Raw genomic sequence first — 24,228 nt, 5'->3', positions numbered from 1 at the left:
GCTTCTCCATAAAGATTGTCAGCAGAGGAACACATGCAGTGCTTTATAACTGTCTGGCAGACAGCTGTGACCAAGGCAGCCCAAATCATCACCGTCTCTTTGCTCTTCCTCCAAACTCTCTGACCTGAAAACTTCTCTGCAACAATTCTCTCTCTCTCTTGCATTTTCTCTCCCATACTTTTTCCTTCCACTCAACTTTCCATTGATATGCTTGTATGTAACATTCTAAACAATCAACTTCTTTAGTGGGGGCTTTTTGAGGTCAGCAAGCCTCCCATTATTGTGTAGGCTCTAATATAATATTTCTATATTGAACATATATATGTATATACTTTGATTCAACTTTATAAGAAACTGAATTTTGGTTTTCATTAGCCATAAGTTCTGCTGATGTCATCAAAATCAGAAGAAATAAATGCGTGAGAATTGTCTCTGTTAAATTAATCTAAAGTTTTTAATGATTCTCCCAAAAAAAGCAATTAATCAATTAATCACATGATAAATTAAGATGATCTTGATAATTTCCATTCTGATTGTTTTTTTGAAGTGCAGTTTTCTTCAGAGAGACTTTATAATTCATTTTATTTTTGGTTTCACTTGTGTGTGGGTTTCATTTCCTCTTCATTTATTGTTTTTTGTTTGGTTATCTAACAGTTGAGTGTGGAATATTCTGTACAAATTAAAGTTTTAGTCTTTCAGAGGGAGAACTTATTATCTCATTATCATTATAATACTTGAAAATCATCTTAAAAAAACATTATTTATCCCACTAATTTCTGGTACAAATTATAGTCTTTACCGTGTTTGTTATTGTGACAGGCCTAATCCTACATATTGAGATGTACCTGTTCTTATATTTCCTTCCTCTTCCTGTTGTCATGGTAACACAACAGTTTTTCCTGGCCGGGCTTGAAGCCATAGAAGTTTAGTGAAGCGTTTTGGTGTAAAAACACTCGAGTCTCAAACCTCAGCTTTGATTTCTCAGAGGCTTAGCACCTCTGTTAGCGACTCGGTTTCTCCTCCACACTCTTTCAGCTTGTTGTTGTCGGGTTGTTTTTCCTGCGTCGATGGAAAGCTGCGAGGCAGGACGAGCCGCGCGCGCGCTCTCTGTCTCTCTCGCTCGCTGGCTTTGGAGGAAGGCAGAATGTGCTCGTTTGGAGGGAATGGGGAATTCTTCCTTTTGTTTTGGAAGCTCTGTGTTTGACCTGTTGCTGGGGGCAACTGTAAACACGGTTGCCATGGCGACTGGCGGAGAGGAAGCAAAAACATATCATGTGATCGAGACTTACGCTGCCGTGTAACAGGATCCTGCTGCAAGCGTTCACCGTGCTGCACGGAGGAAGAGGAGAAGAGGAGGAAGAGGAGGCTCGGCGTGTTCTGGGCACTTTAGTAACGCAGATAAAAACTAAATAAACAGATGATATCTGGGAGTTTTTCCCCCCTGACGGAGACTCATCTGGCCTGACTGCAAGGCGTTATAAAGTTGCGATCTCTGTAGAATCAGGTTGTCACCAACGCTGCTGCAGCAGCTCACCTCTGCTGCCTTTACGTTCACCGACACGCTCACAACTCTGTCTCCATAACTCAAGCACAGGAAACAGGAAAGAAATGTTGCAGGTGAGTTCAGGCCACTCAGAGCAGGAAGACGAATCTGTAAAGCTGCTTCACAAAAGCACTGAAACCGAATGGACTCTGTGGATGATTAATGTGCAGGGAGCTGGGTTTTTGTGGAACCAGGAGGACCTAGGTTGAGGCTGCCCGCCCGCCCGCCTGCCTGCCTGGAGAAACTTTGTTGTGTGTCTGGTTGCCATGGCTCAGCTCTGTGTGTTTTCTCCCCCCGCCTCCCCTCTCCTTCCCTGCCTACCCTCTCTCCTGCAGGCTACTTTGGATGTGGTGATGAATCTGCAGTTCCACTATGTGGAGAATTTCTGGCAGAACTTTTGGAATGCAGCAGCGCCATCTAGTGACGGCAACACAACCATCCCCAGCAGGTCGGATCAGATGGAAACGGCTCTCTGTGGGTTTCAGCCCACCCGAGTCCAGAGCAGCAGCATTCACGTTGCTTTTGTTCCTTTGTGTTCTGTGCAGTGATGATGACCTGGAGCGAGTGATTCCCAGGGAGAAGCTGGTATCTCTGTGCAAATATGAACCGGTCCGGCTATGGATGAGGAGCTGCGACCACATCCTGTACCAGGCCCTGGTGGAGATCCTCATCCCTGACGTGCTGCGCCCCGTTCCCAGTCAGTGGCTTTTATCATAACATAGCAGAGAGGCTCTGATTAACCTTTGACCTGCTAGTAGAAATTGTTTTTAATCAGATTCTTTAGGACTAAAATTAGCAGCTTTTGCTGCCTCTCCAGCATTAAGTGATGCAGTGATGATGTCACACTGTGTTTGTAAGGTTTCACTTAAAAGACAAAAGAGGCAGACATTTTAGTTCATACTTAAATCAAATAAAACTTTATTTATATAGCACCTTTCAACAACAAGGCATTTATATTTCAAAGTGCTTTAGGTCAGAAAAACACAAAATCATAGAACACGGTCAACAACTGAAACATTTAATTTTGTTAAGTGCCATCATATTGTTGATTCATTTTTCACTGATTATGTTTCAATTGCAAGTTTTTATTTTGTCTAGATTTAAACTCCTTAGCATCTCATATGAGGGATTAGCGCTAGATTAGAAAAAAACTAAGCTTAACTACAGTCTGCGTCATTCCTCACAGAAACTTCACCTTAGCTCTGAAATTTCCAGAAGGCTGATAATATTTTCCCAATCCGGGACGTTCCCTGACCTCCATGTAGCTGTTTGCTCTTTCCCGTGATCACGATGTCCAAACGCTCGCTGAGCTTCAGCTCACAAGAAAAGACACTGGAAGTCAGTCTAACTGGACAAACAGACAATCAGGAAGCAGATTGTTTTATTTCAAATGCATCCACGAAATCCTCCCCTGTTACTGCACATATTGATGCTGTGATGATGAGCTTAGTTTGGCATTTTGCGACGTGACTCTGCGTTTGTTGGAGGCCGTCTGCAGTAACTGTCACAGCCCCGGTGCCGGTTGGTAATCCAGGCCGTTCTGTTTCTTCAGGCACTCTCACTCAGGCCATCAGAAACTTCGCCAAGAGTCTGGAGGGCTGGCTGACGACCGCCATGACCAGCTTCCCACAAGAGATCGTTCGCACCAAGGTAACCGGAAATCTCCAGAAAGACATTTAATGTTGATTATTAGGTAATTAGGCCTGATATCAACTACAGCTAGGGCTGCAACTAACGATTATTTTACTTTGATTATTCTGATGATAATCAGTTGAAAGAAAACTGATACCTTCTTCAGATTTTTCATCTGACCACTTGAGTCTTTTTTTAATACAGAATTAGAAATGCATCAAAATTTGTAAACAAATAACTTAATTTCTTTTTTAAATAACAAAATAAACATATTGCTGCCTAAAATGCAAGAACTTGGCATTCAGTTAGTGAATGCTGATCATTTGTTGCAAAAGAGTTAAAAAAACCCACATTTTTATAGCTGAAGTGTTGATTATTTTTTCATTTAACTAATTAATATTTGGATTAATAGAATTTAAAGAAGGTGAAGCTGAAGTTAATTCTGCGTATTACAGATTTACAGACCATGGTTTGTTTGTTTTTTATCTTGAATGTGAAATGTTTGTTTTTCTCTCAGCAGATGTTCTTTCTTTGGGTCTTAATGATCGATTACTGAGTAATTCAGCAGCTGGTTCCTCATGTCTGAGTCGCTGCGTGTTTTCCTGTGCAGGTGGCGGTGGTCAGTGCGTTCGCCCAGACTCTGAGGCGTTACACCAGTCTGAACCACCTGGCCCAGGCGGCCCGCGCCGTCCTGCAGAACACCTCCCAGATCAACCAGATGCTCTCCGACCTCAACAGGGTGGACTTCGCCAATGTCCAGGTGAGCTCCGCCTCCAGGAGGCTCCGCGGCCCGCCGCGGCTCCCCTCTGACCGACCCCGGGTTTGTCCAACAGGAGCAGGCGTCGTGGGTCTGCCAGTGTGACGAGGGCGTGGTCCAGCGCCTGGAGCAGGACTTCAAGGTCACCCTGCAGCAGCAGAGCTCCCTGGACCAGTGGGCCACCTGGCTGGACAACGTGGTCTCTCAGGTCCTCAAGCCTCACCAGGGGAGCCCCAGCTTCCCCAAAGCCGCCCGCCAGTTCCTGCTCAAGTGGTCCTTCTACAGGTACGGCGCGGCGCTGAGGCCGTTCCTTAAAAATCCAGAATAACGACGAATAACAATCCGTTTCTCTGCTTGTAGCTCCATGGTGATCAGAGACCTGACTCTGCGCAGCGCCGCCAGCTTCGGCTCGTTCCATCTGATCCGCCTGCTTTACGACGAGTACATGTTCTACCTGGTGGAGCACCGCGTTGCCCAGGCAACCGGAGAAACTCCCATAGCTGTGATGGGAGAGGTAAGAGAGATCAGAGTGGGGTGATGAATCGGTTTTATCAAAGTTCCTGTTTAATTTGTGGAAAATTAAGATTATTTTTTCATCAATACATTCTTTGGGTTTCCATAGCGATGTTAGCAAACCAAGAACTACCATCTGCGTTTGACAAGATGGCTTCTATTTATTTTGACTTTGAATTCAGATCAAGTGAAATGTTGGTAAAAAATTTATTAAGGAAAAAAGTGAAGAAACTAAATTGATTAAAATCATCATCAGATTTTAATGATGATGATGATGATGATGCATGTGTTCCAGATCGCACAGCCCCACCTGGAACACATGCTGAAGTTTTCATAACTCTTGATTTTTCTGTCGTTCTGCTACATGGAGCCTTAGGTATACAAATAAAAACATGCCACACTTTATAGATTTTAACACAGTGAAGCCACTTGTGCTGTTTCAGTTTGCTGTCATCATAATTCCAGTAAAAAACATTAAACGCTGACAGGATGTGAACAACCAGAACGTGTTTAAAAACTGTTAGCAAAGCACCGTTAGCCTAAAGTCTCGTTATTTTGTTCTGTTTACAAATTCTCCCTCTAATCTCAACTTCCAGTTCAGCGACCTGAGCTCCATGATGCCGTCGCTCCTGGAGAAGGGTAAGCGTTTGTTTTCTGAAACCCCGGTTGCCATAGCAACGCGTTTTAACAGCCAAACGAAAACGGAGAATCCTCTTCCTCTCCCTCAGATGCGTCGTTCTCAGACGAGATGAGCAACCTGGACGGCGACGGCACTCCGGCCGAGCCGGCGGTGAAGAGGGAGAGGATTGAAATAGGCCACCCTCTGCAGGAAATGTGAGTCCGGTCTGAGCGGACCGGAAGCAGCAGAACGAGTGCAATGTAAATAGAGAAGAGTGCAGAAGCAGTAGAAGTGTTTATAAAGATGGTCGAGCCCCTCGAGGCCCTGACTCCCAAACCCCCTCACACACACACGGTTTTTATTCGCTGTCGTTTCACAGGGGTGTAACGGATCTCGTCGTTTTCTGTTTTTGTTGGGACTGTGAATTTCTTCTGCGCAGTAGCTTCTCATATTGGATGTTTAACTTCTAAACGGTGGCGTTTTTGTGCTCCATCTGTTTTTGGTTTTATTATTTTTTCTTTAAATCCGAGTTCGTTGTGCCATAGTGTCCTTTGAGTGCCTTAGATTAGCTTTGAAATCGCCGCTACGGATGTGGACCTGTCCCTCAGCTGTGCCTCAACCGCAGTATGAATGTACCGTCTTCAAACCTCAAAACACTCAGAGCGCCTTCGCTCCCTCTCCCTGATGCCTCTGCTGCACCTCGTAGCAAAAACACGGTAAAAGAACAATAATAAAAAAAAGAAATGGGTCAGAGGAAGTAAGAACATGCAGCCTAGGAACCCAAAGGACTTTCCCGTTTGTTTTCCAGCTCAGCCGAGAGTTTGGAAAAGCTGGATTTTACCTCAACATTTCTGTTCTGTTCTCCAGATGGTTCAACAAAAAGCCTGTTGCCTTGCAGAAGTTTTCACTCCAACTCAGAGTCCATCATTTATTAGATGGGAAGAATCTGAAAACATTGGTGTTTGTAATCAGTCCCCCTGATTTATCTATCAGTTTTACTCGTCCGAAGACTGAAAATTAAAGTCCAGACATTCTCAGAATGATTTGAATATGAAAATATTTAGAGCCAAACCAGGGGTGTCCAACGGGTGGCCCGGGGGCCGTTTGTGGAACAATTTAAACTGTGGTCACTTTTGTAAAGTTTTTATTCGTTAAGGATTTCATTGACAAATTTAACACTTTATTTCATCTGTTAAATTTGGCTAATACAAGTTCTCATTTTTGTTAGAGAAATAAACAAAAAGTCAGGAACCTGTCTGCTTTTTATCAATTCAAAAACATTGACACTTTATTTCATTAACATATTGATTGTTTAATTCATTGCTGAGCAAATAAATATAAATAGATAAAACTTAAAAACACAAAATCGTTTTGTGTTTTTAAGTTGGAAATACAGCATGACCCCAAAGTATTTTCAGCAGTGGGGTTCTGGCCCCCGTCACGAAAAGTTTTGACACCCCTGATCTAAACGATTCCTGTGTTGTCCCAGTAACTGCTGCATGTAAACAGTCCCCACAGCATGATGGTGCCATCGCCGTGTTTCAGAGCAGGTGAAACAGCATTTTCCATGCATGAATAAACTGTAAACGTTTTTTTTTTTTTTTAAATCTGAATAGAATATCGTTGCTGTTTTTTCTCCTACATGGCGCGTTGAAATTCAACTTTCTTGAGGTCAAACATGTGGATCACATGACTAATTCTTTGCTCAGATGTTCCTGGTAGGTTTCAGGTTTTCAGAAAACAGCTGAATTTATGCCGATTAGTTTCCACATTCACTAAAACATAATTTGATTGAAGTCACTGGACTTTATCTAGGGGCTGAATACAAATCCATGCTGAACTTTTCAGACTTTTATTTGTGAAAAAAACCCAAAAATGTATGTTTCCATTTGCAACAGTAAAAAAATGATGATGGATGTGAATAGTTTTGCAAGGGACTGTGCATGTAACTCGCTCTGGAGTTGGAAATATTCCAGATTAATCAACAGAAAGGAGGCAGGATGTCAAACAATCCGTGTTGACAAAACGTGGAGCGGAGCCGAGTCGGCTTGGAGACTGCAGAACCTCTAACCTCAGGCTGCAGCTCTGTTGATGTCTTCTGTTCTGTTCCAATAGGAAATGCAGCGCGTCGTTTCAGAAAACGTGATGAATATGTTTATACGATGTAGAAAATGCTTCGTCTCTCTGATGCTGTTGCGTCAGAAGGAAATGCTTTGCTGTGTAGCTGAATGAGACGAATCTGTTCCCAACCTGATGTTAAATGTGTGAAACGGTTTATTACTGCAGCGCCGCAGTAAACTAAGGTGTCTGGAAACAAAAAAAAAATCCTATTTATGAGCTAATCTGAATTGATGGAATTTTTGTGTTGAAATTATTATTTTCCCTCAGATGATTTTGTTGTAGCAACAAGAGTCTTAAGTTATTTAAGGCTTTAGTAACTTGTGCCTGTCACAGTAATTTGCCTTAAAGTGCTTTGGAGGAAAATTATTTCTATGTGTACTTTGTAACGTTTTGTAAAGCTGTTAGATTATTTTTTATTGAACTAGTTTCTTCTCACACGTATACTGAATTTATTGTGTATTTTTAAACCTGTTCTTGACTCCACTTTAACTAGCCTAAGGACAGATGATTGTCTGTAATAAACTGCATAGTTTCACTGTATTTTGTACTTGGTCACAAAGTGTAATAAATTGTTGTAAACCCAAATGGTTTAAGCACATTTGTTTATTATTTAATCAATTTTGAACATCACAAAAACCTCTACTTAAAACAAGTTTCTGCTTTACAAACAGTTTTTTCTACAGTTGGATAGAAGATCACAATGTTGGTACAAAGATACAGTATTTACATTAATTAAATACCCTAACTTCATGGCAGCAGCTTTTTTTTTTAATAATTTTTTTGTAATTTACATAAAGAGATGCAGCTTATTTTCCAGTTTCTTGATCCAAACACAACACAGTCTGAACAAAGAAGCTTCAGTAAAAACAGTTTCTCTCCAGGAAAACACACCACAAACAGAGAGAAACAGTAGAAGAAGAAGAAAAACGTTGGTCCTAAAACAGCAGGACGTGTCAGAAGTAAGTGCACGGTGTCCTCCACGACTGAACGTTGAGTTTGATGCAGCAGCGAGGAGCCGATCAGAATCTGAAGGGTCACAGGGAGCAGCCGGCCATGTACTTCCCTGTACAGCAAAATAATCCAGATTAAAATCAAACGCACCACAACAGATTATAAAATGTGACAAATGCATTTTAATAAATCAGTAGAGACCGGTGAAACCACATCAGTACCGACCCAACTCTGCGCAAAATTACATTTTAGTTTAGTTAGAAGATGAAACAGTTCAGTCAAAATTTAAAGCGACAGCATCAATATTAATAAAATAAAAACAGAGCAACAAAACCTGAAAGCAAATACTTGATAGAGTTAAATTTAACCAGATTGATATGTAGCATGACAGAGTAACACATTTTTAAATGAGCATATAGAAGTAACAGCAGATGTGATTTCAGAATCACCTGTGGCGAATCTCTTCTTGACCAGCGACATGCGGTACCGGGTTCCCACCAGCTCCACGTCCATGCCCGACAGCGACGTCCCGGAGCCCACAAACTGGACGGCCAGGCTGGGTGGAGGGCCGTGGGGGGCCTCCAGGCACTGCCAGCTGGCACACAGCGTCCCGGAGCCTGGGACACACAAACACAAAACTCTGCTCACCACCATGCATTCAGGAGAACGAAGGATCCTGGAGCAAAACGAGAAGCTCAGCGGGTTCACCTTCTGAAGATTTAATCTGTTTTTAAGAGCTAAGCTTTGAATTTAATGTTTGAGAACTCAGTTTTACACATTAGCTGCAAATAACGATTAATTTAGTTATTGATTAATAGGATTTATCCAGGTTCTCCAAATTTTTCATTTAACTGTTTAAGTGGAGTTGGATACAAACTGAATGAAGAACAAACATATTTTAACCAAACATTCACCAGAAACACACCTGCAGCTTTTATTTTACCTGATTTTGTTATATAAATTTTCATTTTGGTCCTTAAAATACCAAACTTTCCACTTAATTTTATATTTTGGTTTGTCTGATTATATGATTTTAAATATTAAATGATTAATAATATGATCCATTACTCAGAACTTGAGCAGACTATTTTTTTTACCAAATACATTTTTACTTTACTTGAAAAGTTATTTTTTAATTTTAAGCCATTTAAAAAATTACTCAAAGTGCATTTAAGTCATTTTTATACAATATTAGAAATATATTAAAGAATGAAAATAAATAATTCAGTCCCTTTTTAAAATAACATAATAAGCATTTATTGCCTAAATTTGTTGATTATTTTTATTGAACAAAAAAAATGCTGGATAGAAAAAGGAGCCTAATAAGAGATTTTTTTTTTTTTTACAGTAATTTAATCCAGGTGAAACAAACCTTTCCAGGAGTTAACGAGGAGCTCTGGGTAGAACATATTTACAGGCAAAGGGTTTATTTTATTATATTTAAATGCAAAATGTATATATTATATACGGTTTTGGTTTCAATTACTAGCCTGAGTATGTTATTTTAGTAAACTGTATTTTTTTGTGTTTGTATACGCTAATTATTAATAACTAAATTAGACAATATGGACCCTAATACAATTAATACAAATTAAACTATATCCTTACAGTTTGTAATCTTTGAAAGTTTCATCATGAAACAGAAGTTACTATGTTTGGGCCTAAAGAGGAACAATCAACAAACAGCGATTACAGCTAAAAACAAAATGATCTAAAACTAAACTTGGTTTGTTGACATCTGGAGGAACAGAAAAACTCAGATGAGCTGCAGACACAGAACCCGCCTGCTTCTGTTTACAAGACAGACGGCGAAACATAAACAAGATGCTCGCTGCTGTCAGACGGCATTAATGGAAACCACTTCAGTCGTAAACAAAGAGGAAAACGCTTTTAAATGAGAGCAAAACCTTTCACTGTCGCTTCTGGCTCGTAAAACAAAACGCTTTTATCTCCCCACTATTTATGCCCCTGAAATTTCCTTCATCTATTTTCTGAGAAATCATAAAAAAATAACAGAAAGAGGTATAAATAAATAAAAAAGGCAGAAATGAGGGAAGTTATTACAAAACTACTGAATATATTCAACATTTATCCTGATTTAAATCTACAGAGGAAGTTTTAAAGGAAAGAAGGATAAATGGATGGAAGATTCGTCTCTGTTCCTCTTAATGTTACACATGTTAAATTTAAAAAGCTTCATGCTTTCTGAGTCGCTGATCCTGATTGGCCGGCAGAGTTCTGACCTTTGCTGTGATTGGTTGGAGAGAGGTTTGGAAGTTTCCAGAGCAGCCGGCGTTCCTCAGCGTTCCTGCAAACAATCAGGAGCGTCGTTGAGCAGTTTCACTGATAAGACTTATTTCACTTATAACAAGACATTTTCCCATGTTACAAAAATATAATTTTCCAGTAGAACTGGCACATCTTTCATCAATATTAAGAAATTAAGGACGTAAAACAAGCTCCTGTATCCTACTAAAGAGTTATCTTTAAATTAGTTTTGTTGAAATAGGATCTTGTTTTAAGTTAATAATTCCTTAACATTGATGAAAAAGTTTCATTTACAACATGGGAAAATGTCTTCAGTGAAATAAATCAGCTGAATAAACCAATATTAAACAACTGACTCAAAACAAGTTCCTAAATCTTTCTGAAAAGTTACATGTACGTCAGTCTTGTTTTATCTAAATCAAAAAAACTTGGTAAGATTTTGAGTTTTTGCAGGAGACCCAGGACAGTTGGATCAGTTCATTAATGGGAACAACAGATAAAAGTCGTGTAGTTTGTTGTTTTTGTCCCTAATTGTTGCTGCTCACCAGGAGGCGGGCGGCTGGCACTGCAGGTCTGTGGCGGTGTGGTCCAGCGGCAGCAGCACCTGGACAGCGGTGAGCTGGGTGGAGGGCGCCGTGGCGGGGCAGCAGTGGTAGTCCAGGGAAACCCGGGTCACCGTGCCGCTGCGCTGACACTCCGCCGACAACAACAGAGGCGCTCGGCCCGGATCCTGAGAGGAAACCTGAGGGAACCAGAGAGGTTCACAATGGGACGCGTTTCAAAATTCGTTTTTGGAGGTTTTCTCATTTAACTTCTTTCTATGTCTCATTTATGCAAAAGTCACATTTTCCCTTCCTTTTGGATCTCAACTGCTTCTTAAGAAAACCAAAGTGCTTAAATAATAACCAGACATTTTTGAGAACAAGGTAATGTTTTGGCTAAATTTCATTCAACAGACACTGCACCGTCACCTAGCAACCCAAGCTACGCTCCAGAACATTTGGTCAGCTGGTTTTACTACTGCTAGAAAAGACAAGTGTTTTGTTGTTCACTTACCATCCAGAAACCACTTGCTGCATTCATGTTGGTTGTGCAGGAGGCTGCACTGATGCTTTTCAAAGATGTCCTGTTGTGTAATTGTGCATCTGTTTGCAGCCATTTTCATATGTGAGTGTTTGGGGCGTGGCCAGCAGAGGCTTATTTAGATTTAAAGTGACAAGCCGCCCCAAAACAGCTGAAAGGAGCTCAAAATATCTAAGAATGATTTTGTGCAAAATATGTAATGAACATGTTTAGTATAACCCATAGATCTCTCCTAAACTGGTTAAGGAAACATAATAGGTCACCTTTGAGGTCCATGCAGAAAACTAAATGAGTAAATCAGTGAATTCGGACCTGATACTTGAGCACGCCGACGTTGTAGTAGGAGGCCTGGGGGTTCAGCTCGGCCTCTTTCTGCAGGTAGAGCTGCAGAGCCTGCATGTTGAACCAGAAGTCCCTGCTGTCCGGGTCGCTCTGCGATGGATCGCTGCAAAGCAGAGTTGGGCAGTATCTAGTTACATTTACTTGAGTAACTAAATGTTTTTACTATGTTGTACTTTTTACTTGAGTAATTTTATCATGAAATACCGCTACTCTTGAGTATGTGTGTGTGTATATATATTTATACCAGCACGTATATGTTTTTTGCACACATATTTTTGTATTTATACAAATGAATTAGTTTATAGTAGGTATGGTCTTTTTTTCTTGTTTTTCCATTTCTGCTGCTTTTATTTTGTTATGTCTACTTTCTGCTTAAACTTTAAAATTTTTTTGGACACATATCTAATTTTCAATTATTTAAAAAAAAATTCTGGATCCAATATGAATGATTTTAATTTTGGAACCAACATTTCCACAGAACTTTACATTTCGGTCCACTTGATGTAATTTTTAAATAATAAATAACTGATGTTTTGATAAGTTACTCAGTACTTGAGTAGACTTTCTACCAAATAATTTGTGGGTTTTCTACCAACCTGTGCAGCGAGGACACAGTGAAATAAATACACAGATCCATGGAGGTTCGGGGAGAGAGGGCGGCTGACCTGTAGAGCAGCTTCTGATTGGGCAGGAAGTTGTCGATCCTGGAGATGTTGACGAGCCGGAAGCTGAGCACGGGAACGTTCGGGTTGGCTGTGAAGATCCGCGTGATCCCGGCCGGGAAGGACATCATTAAATCACCTGTGATCTTCACCAGACATCTGAAGAAGAACCAGAAACAGGCTGAGCTCATCCTGCTTTAACCAACTAATACAATCTGACCGTGACGTCATCGTGATGTCACCAGGCTGACCGGTTGTGCTGTCCCCCTTTGAAGTAGGCGTTGATGTATTCTGTTATGGCGGCTGCGACCGGCCAGGCGTCCTGCGTGCTGAGGGAAATGGGGCTTGGTCCTCTGGACAGGTGCACTGTGGAGAGGACGTAGACGAGGTTTAGGATTCAAAAGACTTTTTCCAGTTAAAGATTAGCTGAATGAATTCATACTAATTAAATTAAACCTTTTAACACATCCAATCCTGGAGACATTAGCTGACCTCTGGAGCTGATCCGTAGATCCAACAGATTCCTAATCAAAGATCTGGTCTGGCTCTAGTTGTGAGAGCAATAATCTGAACTGTATGTTAAAGGTTATTTCACTACATTGCTTCAAATGTCTTAACATTACAGCAACTAAAAAACCTTTCCATCATTTTTGGAGACTTAAAATGAAACTAGCCTCCAAAAATCAACATTGTTTTCCGAGATTAACTGTCTAAATAGACTACTTAGGGCTCTATTGTTATGTTTCTGTGCAAATTTTGAATTTTCTGTAAATTTGCTTAGTATTGAATTTTCCTATTGTTACCCAAACGTATCTGAGGAACCATCTCTCTCAGACCTGTGGCTCCGCCCAGCAGCTGGATCCAACAGAATCCAACAAGGTCACATCGATCATTTCCACTTGCCTCTTTAATACTGAGACAAATTTACCTCCATACAGCTGCATGTTTGTGTTTTAAAGTCAGTTGAAGTTTGTTATAGCAAAGTAAAACACAGGGTTTGTCCTTTTCATTTACATAAATCATAAACTAAGGTTTATAGTGACCAGGAACTCACTCTGTCTCTGCTGGTCCTGGTAAGGGAGCGGGGAGGAATGTCCCACCTTGGCCGGACTGGGCCCTCTGTTCTGGGCCCCCCAGTCGCTCGGACTGGAGGACGAGGAGGACGTCAGAGACTGGCTGAGCTCCGGCAGAGGAGACGAACACAGAGACCGGGACTGAAATACAGAGGGACAACATGATGGCCGCCATCTTTAAGGCCCTCGTTCATAAGTCAGGTAGAGCTGATGACAGGGACTCACTCGCTCGCTGCCACTGAGTCGGGCTGACGACCTTTTGGACCGGGTCGCTCTTTGAGGAGCAGCGGAAACCACTTCAGTCGTGTCAGACCTGTAGCTATGTTTAGACCCTTTGGGGGAGAAAAATAAAGAACTGAAAGCAAAGGCATACCAAAGAAAATGTCAGCAAATATAACAAAGGTTGATCAGCTTAAATAAAATGAAGAAATGTAACATTCTGTTGAGGTCCAACATGTTTAATGAGGCATTTTTCTCAAGTGAGGTAAAGCACGAACAGCTCCCTCAACATCAGATATACTTGATGAAAGTAAGGACAGAGATTCACATTTTCACGTTTAATACTTCCATTTGGGTCTGTACTCCTTCTAAAAACAGCTCAATCTCTTTAAAAACAAGTTAGAAAACAAAACACAAAATAACACACAGCAGTTTTTTTTTTGGCAGTAAGTGTCTGGAAAATTAGCCATTTCAAAAACCTTCCAAAAGTAACATCCCAAATCAGCAGGCACAGCTGGTCACCTAGCAACCCCAGTAGCAGAGTTCCGCCCGTCACCTAGCAACCCCAGCAGAGTTCCGCCCGTCACCTAGCAACCCCGGCAGAGTTCCGCTGGTCACCTAGCAACCCCAGTAGCAGAGTTCCGCCCGTTACCTAGCAACCCCAGCAGAGTTCCACCCGTCACCTGGCAACCCCAGCAGAGTTCCGCCTGTTACCTAGCAACCCAAATGGAGCCCCAATGTGTTTTGTCAGCTGGTTTTATGCACTTCACAATGGCTGCTGGAAAAGACAAGTATTTTGTTGTTTAATTACTTTCCAGAAGCCACTAGCTGCATTCTTGTTGGTTGTGCAGAAAGCTCCACTAATGCTTTTCATTAGCCATTTTGGTCTGCAGCCATTCTCATGTGTGAGTGTAAATATTGAGTTGAGGGGCGTGGCCAGCAGCAGATTATTTGGATTTAAAGTGACAAGACGCCCTGAAACAGCTCATTCTGAAAGGAGCTTAAAATCTGATTATGCAAGGATGATTTTGTGCAAAACAAAAATGTAGTGACCATGTTCTGTGTAACTTAAAGACCTTTACTAACCTGGTCAAGGAAGCATAATAGGTCTTGTTTACATAAATAAATATTCTATTTTACTTTCTCAACAGGCTGAATTAAAGAGGAGTAAACCTCGGTACCTTTGTGTGAGCCGATGCTGCAGGTCGTCATCTGCGTGTTGAGATCCAGGCAGTCCTCGTCTTTGTCCGTGGAGAAGCACAGATCCTCCTGAGGTCCTGAATGCCGGGTCAGAGGAGGGGCATTCCGCCGTGGCTCGCTCTCTGAAGTCCGGTGCTTCCTCCGCTCCCCTCCTCCTCCTGCCTCCATCTTTACGCCTCCGTCCTGCGACTTGGAGCAGCTGCTGTCGCTGAACGGGTTGTGGACAGACTTCCAGTGGGTCAGCTCCTTCTTTTGCGGAGCTGAAGCCGCGTCGATTCCCGGTCTGCTGCTGCTGTGTGACGGGATCATTCCAGCTGCTGCAGCCAGCGACGACTGGTGAGTCGGACTCCCGATCATCGTGATGGCAAACGGGTCGTCGGACGTAACCGGCGGCGGGAGGCTCCGGTCCCGCTTCCTCTCTCGATCTTTACGATGGGAGGAGGATGAGGAGGAGGAGGAGGAAGAAGGGGGCAGGAGAGTTTTTGTTTCGGCGAGGGAGACGGAAAACGGGTCCTTCCCTCTGGTTTCCTGGGAATGGCGTGGCGGCGGCAGGCGGGTCCAGGCGTCAGACAGGTTCAACGGCTCCTGCGTCCTTTCGAAGCTGGCGAAGAACGGGTCGTCTGTGGGAATGTGTTTGCAGTTCCACACCGACGACTCCGACTGGGAGAAAGCTGGGAACTGAACAGAACCGGGGTCCGTGTCTGGAGGCGCCCGCGATGGGCGCGTTGAGGCGACAGACCAGACGTTAGCGGCGGCGTCCTGCGAGTTGGAGCTGCGGCCAGATGAAGACTCGTGGAAAGCGGAGAGGAAAGGGTCGGCGGGTCGGCTCAGCGTTTGAGTCTGTTCTTTAGTCTGCGACACCGGCGGCCAGGCGGCCCAGCCCGCCAACTCAGGAGACGGACCAAGAGGCTGATGGGACGGCGAGTCCAAACCAGAGTCTTCAACATTCTCTGGTGATGAGGAATCAGATGAGAAGGCTGCATCTGAAACCCAAAATAAAACATTTTAGACCAAATGAGGACCAGAGCAGGTCAACCATCAAAACCTTTTAGGCTCCAGAGTTTCACAGTTTAAAGTATTTTAATGTGTCACATCAAAACTTTAAATCTACAATATTTAGACTTTATGGTTCTGCATGGTTGGTTCAACGTTCCGACATTATGCAAAAAAAGTGAGAAAAACATCTAAGTCAATATTTCTTTACATATTTTGTAACACTACAATGTTATAAAAGCCTCATAACCTTAAACTATTATTACTGTGTGACTCTTATAAAGTAAAAATATTAATTCGCTTTGTTCTTCATTTATGCCAAAGTGAACAAAGATGAAATCAGCTTCTTACATTCAGAGGCACCAAACGCGTTCTGCTCTCTGAACTGATCCCGGCTGTCGAAGCTTTTGGACTTGAAGGCCAACTCCAGTGGAGGACCAAACAGGCTGTCCGATCCCGACGCCGTCGAACCCAACCTGACGGAGCAGACACAAAGTCATACCTCATGCCTCAATTTCAGCTTGTTTTTAATTTTTAATAGTGTGAAATGTTTCATTTATCATCTGTTTTTGAAGGGGTGTGTCTAACACTGACGCTGAATTAAATCTGACATAACACGAAGGAGTCCTCATGACTGTTTATGACTGTTGCCATGAAATGTAAATGCAATTTTTAATGCAAAGTTGCATTAAATTGCATTAAAAGCATCATTATTTACCAAATGACACTTCATGTCACCAGTCAAACATTCATGAAGACTCCTTCTTATTCATGATTTGTGCTGCATCACATTTATTTACGTCATAAACTCCTTCAAATAAAGTGTTAAAGTGTCGCATTTTAAGAAATAAGAACTGTTCTTGAATAATAAAAAAAGAACTGACCTGTTGTTTTTTTTTAGCATTTTCTCTTTCATATATTTCTTTTATTAGCTTCAGTAGTTACTACAGAACGCAGAAATTTGATTAATCGTCAGAATAATCGATAGATTACTCTATTACTAAAGTAATCGTTTACATCAGCCCTAATTATATATAATAAGATAATAAAATGTTATTCATATTTTTGCTCTTAAGCCCAAATCCGTACATGCTCTCACTCCTGCATTTTTCTTTAAATAAAAGGTTTTTTTCTTGTCTGACCTCCAAAGGAAACAGGAAATAAGGATTTGAAAAACAACCTACTGAGCATGGAAGCCATGATGGATAAAAACAAATGAGTGATACAGAGAGGCCAAGGTGAAAACCTGCAGAGCTTCAGACTGCTGAAAAGGCCACCAATGACGCAGCTCAACCTCTAAATGTGTCTCTCTGCCCTGCAAGCAGATGCACACAAAGAGGAGACGAAGCAATGAGGCGAAAGGCAGACCCCTCTCACCTGTCGTGATCAGTGCTGGAGGTGGACCTGCGTAGGCCTTCCTGCTCCTTGTCTGCAGAGACAGGACACACATGAGCTAATCTGACTCACAGCAGAGGATGTTCCCTAATCAGTATTAATCAGCAATCTTCCTCGAAGCGCTGAGAGGAGGCGGCACAAGGGAAGAACCCATCAGTCGGTTCCTCTACGATAAATATGAGCATTTAGTCCGGAGTCACTGAGCTGCAACAACTCCTCGCGTCGAGGAGGAATATTAATCTGCTGCTGCTGGATTTATGAGAGAGAGAAGCTCCCTCCCTGCCAGCAGGACGCATCCTCCCACTGCCGCCTAACCTGCTGACAGATAACGACCCGAATGGTGATCAATCAGGCCTGCGAGCACGAGTGGAGTCACCAGAGACTAATTGGAGTGGAGCGGCTCGTGTAAGGTCAGCTAATGAAGAGATTTACTGTCTGTGGGGAGCCGAGAAGGCTTCTCTGTTAGGTCTCTGCTGAAAAATGACATGGAGAAAAGAAGAACTGGTTTCTACGGAAGAAGGCTAGGGAAAAAATAAAAAAGGATTCTGAAAAAAAGTCCATATTCTGAGATTAAAGTCATAATTCTGAAAGAGTCAAAATTATGAGAGTAAAGTTAAAATTCTGAGAAAAAAATCTGAATTCTGAAAGAAAAAAAATCTGAATTTTGAGAAAAAACAGGAAATCTAGCCATTTCTTGAATTCTGGGGGGGCTCCGCTGTCGGGGAAGCGCTGTGGAGAAGTTGGGTTCTAGTGCAGCTTGTTAAAATCTTGATTCTGTCCACGGTTTTCTCAAATCTTCCTACTGCAGCTTTGACCCCATGATGTTAAACACTTTGTTTCTGATATGCATATTTCTGATGTGGGCCAGTGGACCGCTCTGCTGCCTGGTAGAAAGACGCTCTGAGGTTCACATCCCAGCATGCTGTACTTCTGCGTGTTCTCCAGTGCATGAGTGGGTTCTCTCCAGGTACTCCAGCTTCCTCACACAGTCCAAAAGCATTTAGGTTGATTGGTCTCCTTAAACTGGGAATCCACATACTGCTGGTTATAAATGACTATTAAAATGATGGTTACCGTATTTTCCGCACTATAAGGCGCACCGGATTATAAGACGCACCTTCAATGAATGACCTATTTTAAAACTTTTTTTCATATATAAGGCGCACAACATTATAAGGGACATAGAATAGACACTACAGTTAGAGTTGCCACCCGTCCCGTACTGAACCTATACCGGACGGGATTTGTTCCGTATTCTACAAATATGGATGTGTAATAATAAAGAATTGGTCCCCGAGTACTTTACATAGTAGGCCAGTCATTGTTTCACTCAGGTGTTGGTGTTGGGATATTGTGCCCAACTGCTTTCTGGGTAACACAGACCAACCGACACGCTGCCGCCGCAGTCTCTGTCTCTCTTTCCCCCCACCCCCCGGCTTTAAATGTATAGGGGCTGGTCCCTTGGTAACCCTAGTCGAAGCACCCCGGGTGAATGTCTAAAGCCACTTTGTTGACATAAAAAATGTCAACATAACAGTCCGACTCCAGTTGGCGAGGAGAGCCTTCCGCGACTGGGCCGGGGCGTCGCCGGACGATGGTCTCCGTTCGCACACAGCATGTTGGTGGAGAACGTGGTGCCTGCAGACGACCTGATTCTAGACGGTTGGTAGGTAGATAGGTCAGTCAAACTTTATTAACAAACCAGAGTTCTGACAACTATCCCAGCATGCACCGCGCACTTCTTCTTCTGCGGGTGAAAATTGAGTCGGAGGCTGTTTACCGTAGGTGCTAGACCTGTTGTGGCTCAATATTGGTCCATATATAAGGCGCACTGTCGGCTTTTGAGGAAATTGAAGGTTTCTAGGTGCGCCTTATAGTGCGGAAAATACGTTACTTACATCATTAATGAGTTTTTAGATTAAATATGACTTTTCCACAAAGCTGTAAACAAAATCAAATCAAGGTTACTTTGAAATAAAATCTGCTTAAAACATTGGTAAATGAATAGAAATAAATGAAGAAATTTATCTTTTTTCTTGTTTATAATTTTCTTTGCCAGTGTTAATACACGTTATTCATTCCCAGCACAAGGTGATTAACATGAAGTCGCCGGCATCACAAACATAATTTCACTTTGAGTTGATCTGCAGTTTCGGTTCGAGTCGGAAACCGCTGACTCACCTCGATGCGAGGCGGCTTCGCCGTCTTCGGATCGGCCTCCAGCGGCGCTGGAGTTTCCTGTGACCACACAGCAGAGCATTTAACCATCAGCGGCGCTCAGTCTTAAACAGTTTATAATTAACATACACTCACAGTGAAAGTACTTAACCTGGTTTTGTTTTTCTGTCACTCATAAATGTTTCATATCAAGAAACAAGTTTTAATTCCATGCAAAGATAATCTGAGTTTTTAAATGCTCCACTCTTATTTATTAAGGTCAATCCAAACCTGCCTGGTAATTTTATGAATTAACTTTAATTAAACATATTTTTGATTTTATTTCAAAAGTCACACTCGGGTCTGAATAATGACAGACTCATACGGTCTTAAATAGCTTAAATGGAACCTGTCTGACAACACGAAGTAGGCCAAACTTGTAAGCGCCAATCTAAAGGAGTTTAAGAATATTTTAGAAACAAAGCATCTGAGATCTAAGAGTTTGGAAAGGGTTACAAGGCCATTCATATGGTTTTAGGAGTCCAGCCAACTGCAGTAAAAATTATTATAAAGCAACAAATCTACAGTCAAACACGGTGGTGTTAAGAGTTATGGTCTGGGGGCTGCTTTGCCATTTCTATACTTGGACGACTTGCTGTAAATAATTAAATCATAAATTCTGATTTCTACCAGAAAAGTTTGAAGGAAAACATCCAACTATTATTTTCTGCAGCAAATGCAATGAACTGAAGTGGATGGATTGGATAGAAACCCTTCTAAAATCAATGTTTTAGACTGGCCTAGTCAAAGTCAGAATTTAGAGATACTGTGGCTTGACCTTAAACGTGTAGTTTGCTCCAAAAGGCTGAATTGGTCAAAATTCCTCCATAATTACATAAAAGGAGGTTAATGAGGCTGGTTTGGAAAGCTTTTTCCTCCTCGTTATTTGTTCAAAGCACTGCAGGCTGCAGGAAGATTAAGTATTTAAACATTAAAAACATTCAGAAACAAAGTGAATGAATTAAACTTACTGGAGAGATGCCGCTTTGCAAGCATCTGGAAATAAAAAACAGCACAAACTTTACAAAAAAAGTCTTCAAAAGTCAAATAATTAATGGAATTTCTCCATCTGTGCCAGATCTAAGATTGAGAATTTGTTGTCTTCTAAAATGTATAAATGCAGCAGATCTCAGGAATAACCTGCTGCCTCGTTCCTCTGTTGGGCGGCAGCGTCAACGTTCCCACGGTGGCCTTCAGCTCCTTCTCCGTGGCAACAGAGTTGCTGCGGCTGCTGCTGGCTACGGGTCGGATCTGGATGTGGAATTTCTTCGGCTCCTCGTCGTCAAAGTCTGAATCGCTGGAGTAGAAGTTGTCCTCCTTCTCAGAGCAGCGTAAAGGAAGCGTCAAGAAAAACCAGCTCAGATGGCAAACGCTGCTGCGAAACAATGGAGACTGGGTTTTGACAGAAAGCCGAAAATTAGCTTAAAATTTCCTTTAAACTGGGAACAGTTTTAACAATAACAAGGTTTAATTGTTCCAGACTATCTGTGTCACATATAAAGTAAATAAAGTCTGGATGTTTCGATTTTTAAAATTTTACACTCATTAAAATGTATTTAGCCCATTTGGAAGTTGTTATTTTTATAGAAGTGGAAATATTTCGTATAACGTAGTGACAGCGAGAAAACAGATCTATTCAATTCTTTTTTCAAAAGTAGTTAGGAAGTTTATGACATTAAGGAAAAAGATTACATTTTAAAGAACAAAACAAAATATACATTTAAGCTCAACGTTATTGATATAATTCACAGGCTGATGTACATTTAAAATTATTTTAATTTGACTAAAAAGTTTAATTTTGATAAGAAATGAGATGATATATTTTTTAAAGATAGTAAACCAATGAAAGAGTATCAAAAATAGCTTTATTTTCTAAATTATCATTGGAAAAATGCATATTTAAACCCTTCAAATAATGGCTGATGCATGATATTTTGACGATTCATCTTTGGCAATGAACTCAGAGGATTTGAGGTAGAAAGGCCTCTTTGCAATCACCCTAATCTTTTGCTCCATCTGCAAATATCAGATTCACGTTGGGGGAAAAAAAGGATATCATTCTGAGTGCTGTCAGCTCGGATGACGAATCCCTCGTCGTCTACTTCCAGTGGAGAATTCTGCAGAAACAAGAATAATCACAGAGACAGTTGGAGAGACAGACAGCAGCAGCAGCTCAGAGACAAACGATGCACATTTGATGCACAGACATGTTGTCACATGGCGTAGTCCAGCGCTTACAGAGAGCCGTTCATTTGAGAAACGACTGAGTAAATACACCCCATCGATTGCAAACACAGTTTAACTCAAGTGTGGGTGAGTGACTTTTACAGGATCTGAGTAAGAGCTCAAACAATGCTGCGTCCTGAAGCTGAAAGAGTAATTTAACTCATTTATTTAGAAGCTGTACATAAATATTAAACACATAAAGAAAAGTTCAAATCTGACTCATATGAAAATATAGAGTCAATCTGTAGAAACTGACTTACTGCTGATTAATCTGAGTGTTAAATTGTCAGAATCTGATTCAGAGATGATGAGAATGGTCTAATCCAAAGGAATGGAGATTATAATCCAACACTGCACCACTTCACTCTTCAGGAACAGATGAGAAACAAAGTGACATTTATCTCATTGGAGATGGTCACAAAGTTATTTCTAAGGCTTTAGGACGACAGTGAGAGCAACGTTTAACAAATGTATAAAAAAATCATTATTTGAAAACTGCACATTTTATTTATTAAGGTCTACTTGGTTATTTGTTTATTAATATTTTGTTTATTTTTTTGAAAATTGCCAATTCAAGTTTATTTTAAAAAAATGTGACAATACATATCAATAAACATTTACATTTTCATCTCTCGTCCCATTAAAGTATAAAAAATATCCAAAGAAATAATTTCACATCATTGCATCTGCAAAATTGCAGTTAGCACTGAAATAATGTGATGAATATCTTGTAGCCTGCTTTCCTATGCTTGCATACTTTGATCAAAACTCTCTTATGTTCACAGAAATTGGAAATTAAACAACTGAAACTGCCAGTCACGACTTTTCCTGCATGGTAAATGTTAGTGGAAGATCTGAAGTTGGTTTTTGGAAGATCTCTCATCGTTTATTACACATACTGATTGCTATCAAAGGTATTTGGCATCTAAATTTACATTGCATCTTTGCATTTGCTTTGCATTAGATAAAATCATTAATAAGCATCAGAAAGTGAACGAAAGAGACTTTCTAAGATTCAAACAGGCTGATTACTATTTAGAAAATTGTGTGCTGTAGTTTTGACTCCATAAATAGAACCTGTTTGCCTCTCCACTCTTTCAAGAATGTATAGAAGGAAAAAAATATATATCCAAATGTTGAACTGATCATGAAAGTGAATGTAAAACTTTAACTCCTTATGACAAAATCTAGCAGTGAAGAAAGGTACAGAGCAGTTTAAAGACGTTTTGTTTACTCTCTCCTTCATCATCCGACTGTTAGGTGGATTTTTGGCAACGTCCAAAGCCCTTTCACACACTAACTGCTCTTAACACGGTCCTGCATGGAGGGAAACACGTACACACGTTTCCTCACATGTGCACACTCACTTCCACTGTCCCGGCAAGACAATATTAGAAAGTTCTCAGAAGTGCAGGAATAAACTTGGGAAACCCCACATCGTCCATCTTGTTATTTAAGCACACACACACACGCACACGCACGCACGCACACACACACACACACACACACACGCACGCACGCACGCGATCCCTCCTTTCCAAACTCTGGACAAAAACACTGTTGTAAGATTACACGCCCTCAAAACACCAGAGTATCTGGTATCTAGGATAGGGTCAGCAACAGAGTCTGTTTTCTAGCTTTTAGCTGTGAAATATGTCAAATACTCACCAGTGCCTCTGGGACAGCTGAATCTCTGCAAATATAGAAAGAAAAACAAAAACAAAAGGTGTTACTTTTAGCTTAGTCTGAAGCCAGAAGTAAAGAGCAGATGAGGGGAGTGAGTAGGAAGGAAGTGCAACGCCGCCGAGTTTCTGATAAACCTAAAACTCGCTGACATATGGTGACACCTGGGGATATGACCCAGGGGTTTCATTTCTGATTTACTGAGAAAGGAAGGATGAAAACAAGATTTATGTGTCTTACTTTTTGACAGAAAAAACAGCTGCATTTCCATTACACATGTAATATTTGATCTCAAAACACAATTTCGTCATTACAATGTTTCCTTTAGATAAGAAATGCAATTTAATCACACATAAATAAGTCCATGCAATAAATCACTAAAAATCAAAGTGTCGATGGATGTTAACAATTATATGAGATGTACAGCTCTGGAAAAACATTAAGAGGCCACTTAAAAAGATCAGTTTCTCTGATTTTACTCTATAGTTTTATGTTTGAGTAAAATCAACATTGTTCTTTTATTCTACGAACTACTGACAACATGTCTGCGAAATTCCAAGCAAAAGTTAGTATTTATCTGCACAAAATTAGAAATGGTCAAAATAACGGAAATGATGCAGTGCTATCAGACCTCAAATAATGCAAAGAGAACGATTCATATTAATTTAGAAACAACAATACTAATGTTTTAACTCAGGGAGAGCTCAGAAATCAATATTTGGTGGAATAAC

General features: G+C 41.1%; 2 protein-coding genes across 4 annotated transcripts in view; one reads left to right on the top strand and one right to left on the bottom strand.

The window, feature by feature from the left end:
• The window catches only part of rfx2 (regulatory factor X, 2 (influences HLA class II expression)), a 34,944-nt gene extending 27,174 nt beyond the window's left edge, over nt 1-7,770 (top strand). For all 3 annotated transcript variants that reach the window (XM_015007237.2, XM_015007233.2, XM_015007238.2), the window contains 8 exons: nt 1,879-1,991; nt 2,089-2,240; nt 3,096-3,193; nt 3,786-3,935; nt 4,009-4,217; nt 4,293-4,446; nt 5,042-5,084; nt 5,174-7,770. In XM_015007237.2, the coding sequence (XP_014862723.1) occupies nt 1,879-1,991; nt 2,089-2,240; nt 3,096-3,193; nt 3,786-3,935; nt 4,009-4,217; nt 4,293-4,446; nt 5,042-5,084; nt 5,174-5,283 (1,029 nt within the window). In that variant the 3' untranslated portion in view covers nt 5,284-7,770. The remainder of the gene's footprint in view (nt 1-1,878; nt 1,992-2,088; nt 2,241-3,095; nt 3,194-3,785; nt 3,936-4,008; nt 4,218-4,292; nt 4,447-5,041; nt 5,085-5,173) is intronic.
• LOC106929964 (F-BAR domain only protein 1-like) overlaps nt 7,771-24,228 on the bottom strand; it is a 17,205-nt gene continuing 747 nt past the window's right edge. The window contains exons 2-18 of the mRNA XM_088005294.1: nt 23,483-23,553; nt 21,645-21,705; nt 20,729-20,919; nt 20,560-20,584; nt 19,553-19,609; nt 17,354-17,405; nt 16,328-16,452; nt 14,965-15,966; nt 13,790-13,896; nt 13,546-13,705; nt 12,743-12,857; nt 12,495-12,650; nt 11,800-11,932; nt 10,950-11,146; nt 10,380-10,444; nt 8,586-8,753; nt 7,771-8,248 (exon numbers count right to left, since the gene is read on the bottom strand). Of these exons, the coding sequence (XP_087861420.1) occupies nt 8,220-8,248; nt 8,586-8,753; nt 10,380-10,444; nt 10,950-11,146; nt 11,800-11,932; nt 12,495-12,650; nt 12,743-12,857; nt 13,546-13,705; nt 13,790-13,896; nt 14,965-15,966; nt 16,328-16,452; nt 17,354-17,405; nt 19,553-19,609; nt 20,560-20,584; nt 20,729-20,919; nt 21,645-21,705; nt 23,483-23,553 (2,714 nt within the window). The 3' untranslated portion in view covers nt 7,771-8,219. The remainder of the gene's footprint in view (nt 8,249-8,585; nt 8,754-10,379; nt 10,445-10,949; nt 11,147-11,799; nt 11,933-12,494; nt 12,651-12,742; nt 12,858-13,545; nt 13,706-13,789; nt 13,897-14,964; nt 15,967-16,327; nt 16,453-17,353; nt 17,406-19,552; nt 19,610-20,559; nt 20,585-20,728; nt 20,920-21,644; nt 21,706-23,482; nt 23,554-24,228) is intronic.

This window comes from Poecilia mexicana, unplaced genomic scaffold, assembly GCF_051168715.1.
Source record: "Poecilia mexicana isolate PSO_F unplaced genomic scaffold, ASM5116871v1 scaffold_4, whole genome shotgun sequence".
In the NCBI taxonomy this organism is placed as follows: domain Eukaryota; kingdom Metazoa; phylum Chordata; class Actinopteri; order Cyprinodontiformes; family Poeciliidae; genus Poecilia; species Poecilia mexicana.
The sequence above is the reverse complement of the archived record's forward strand: the minus strand, read 5'-3'. Positions and strand labels throughout refer to the sequence as shown.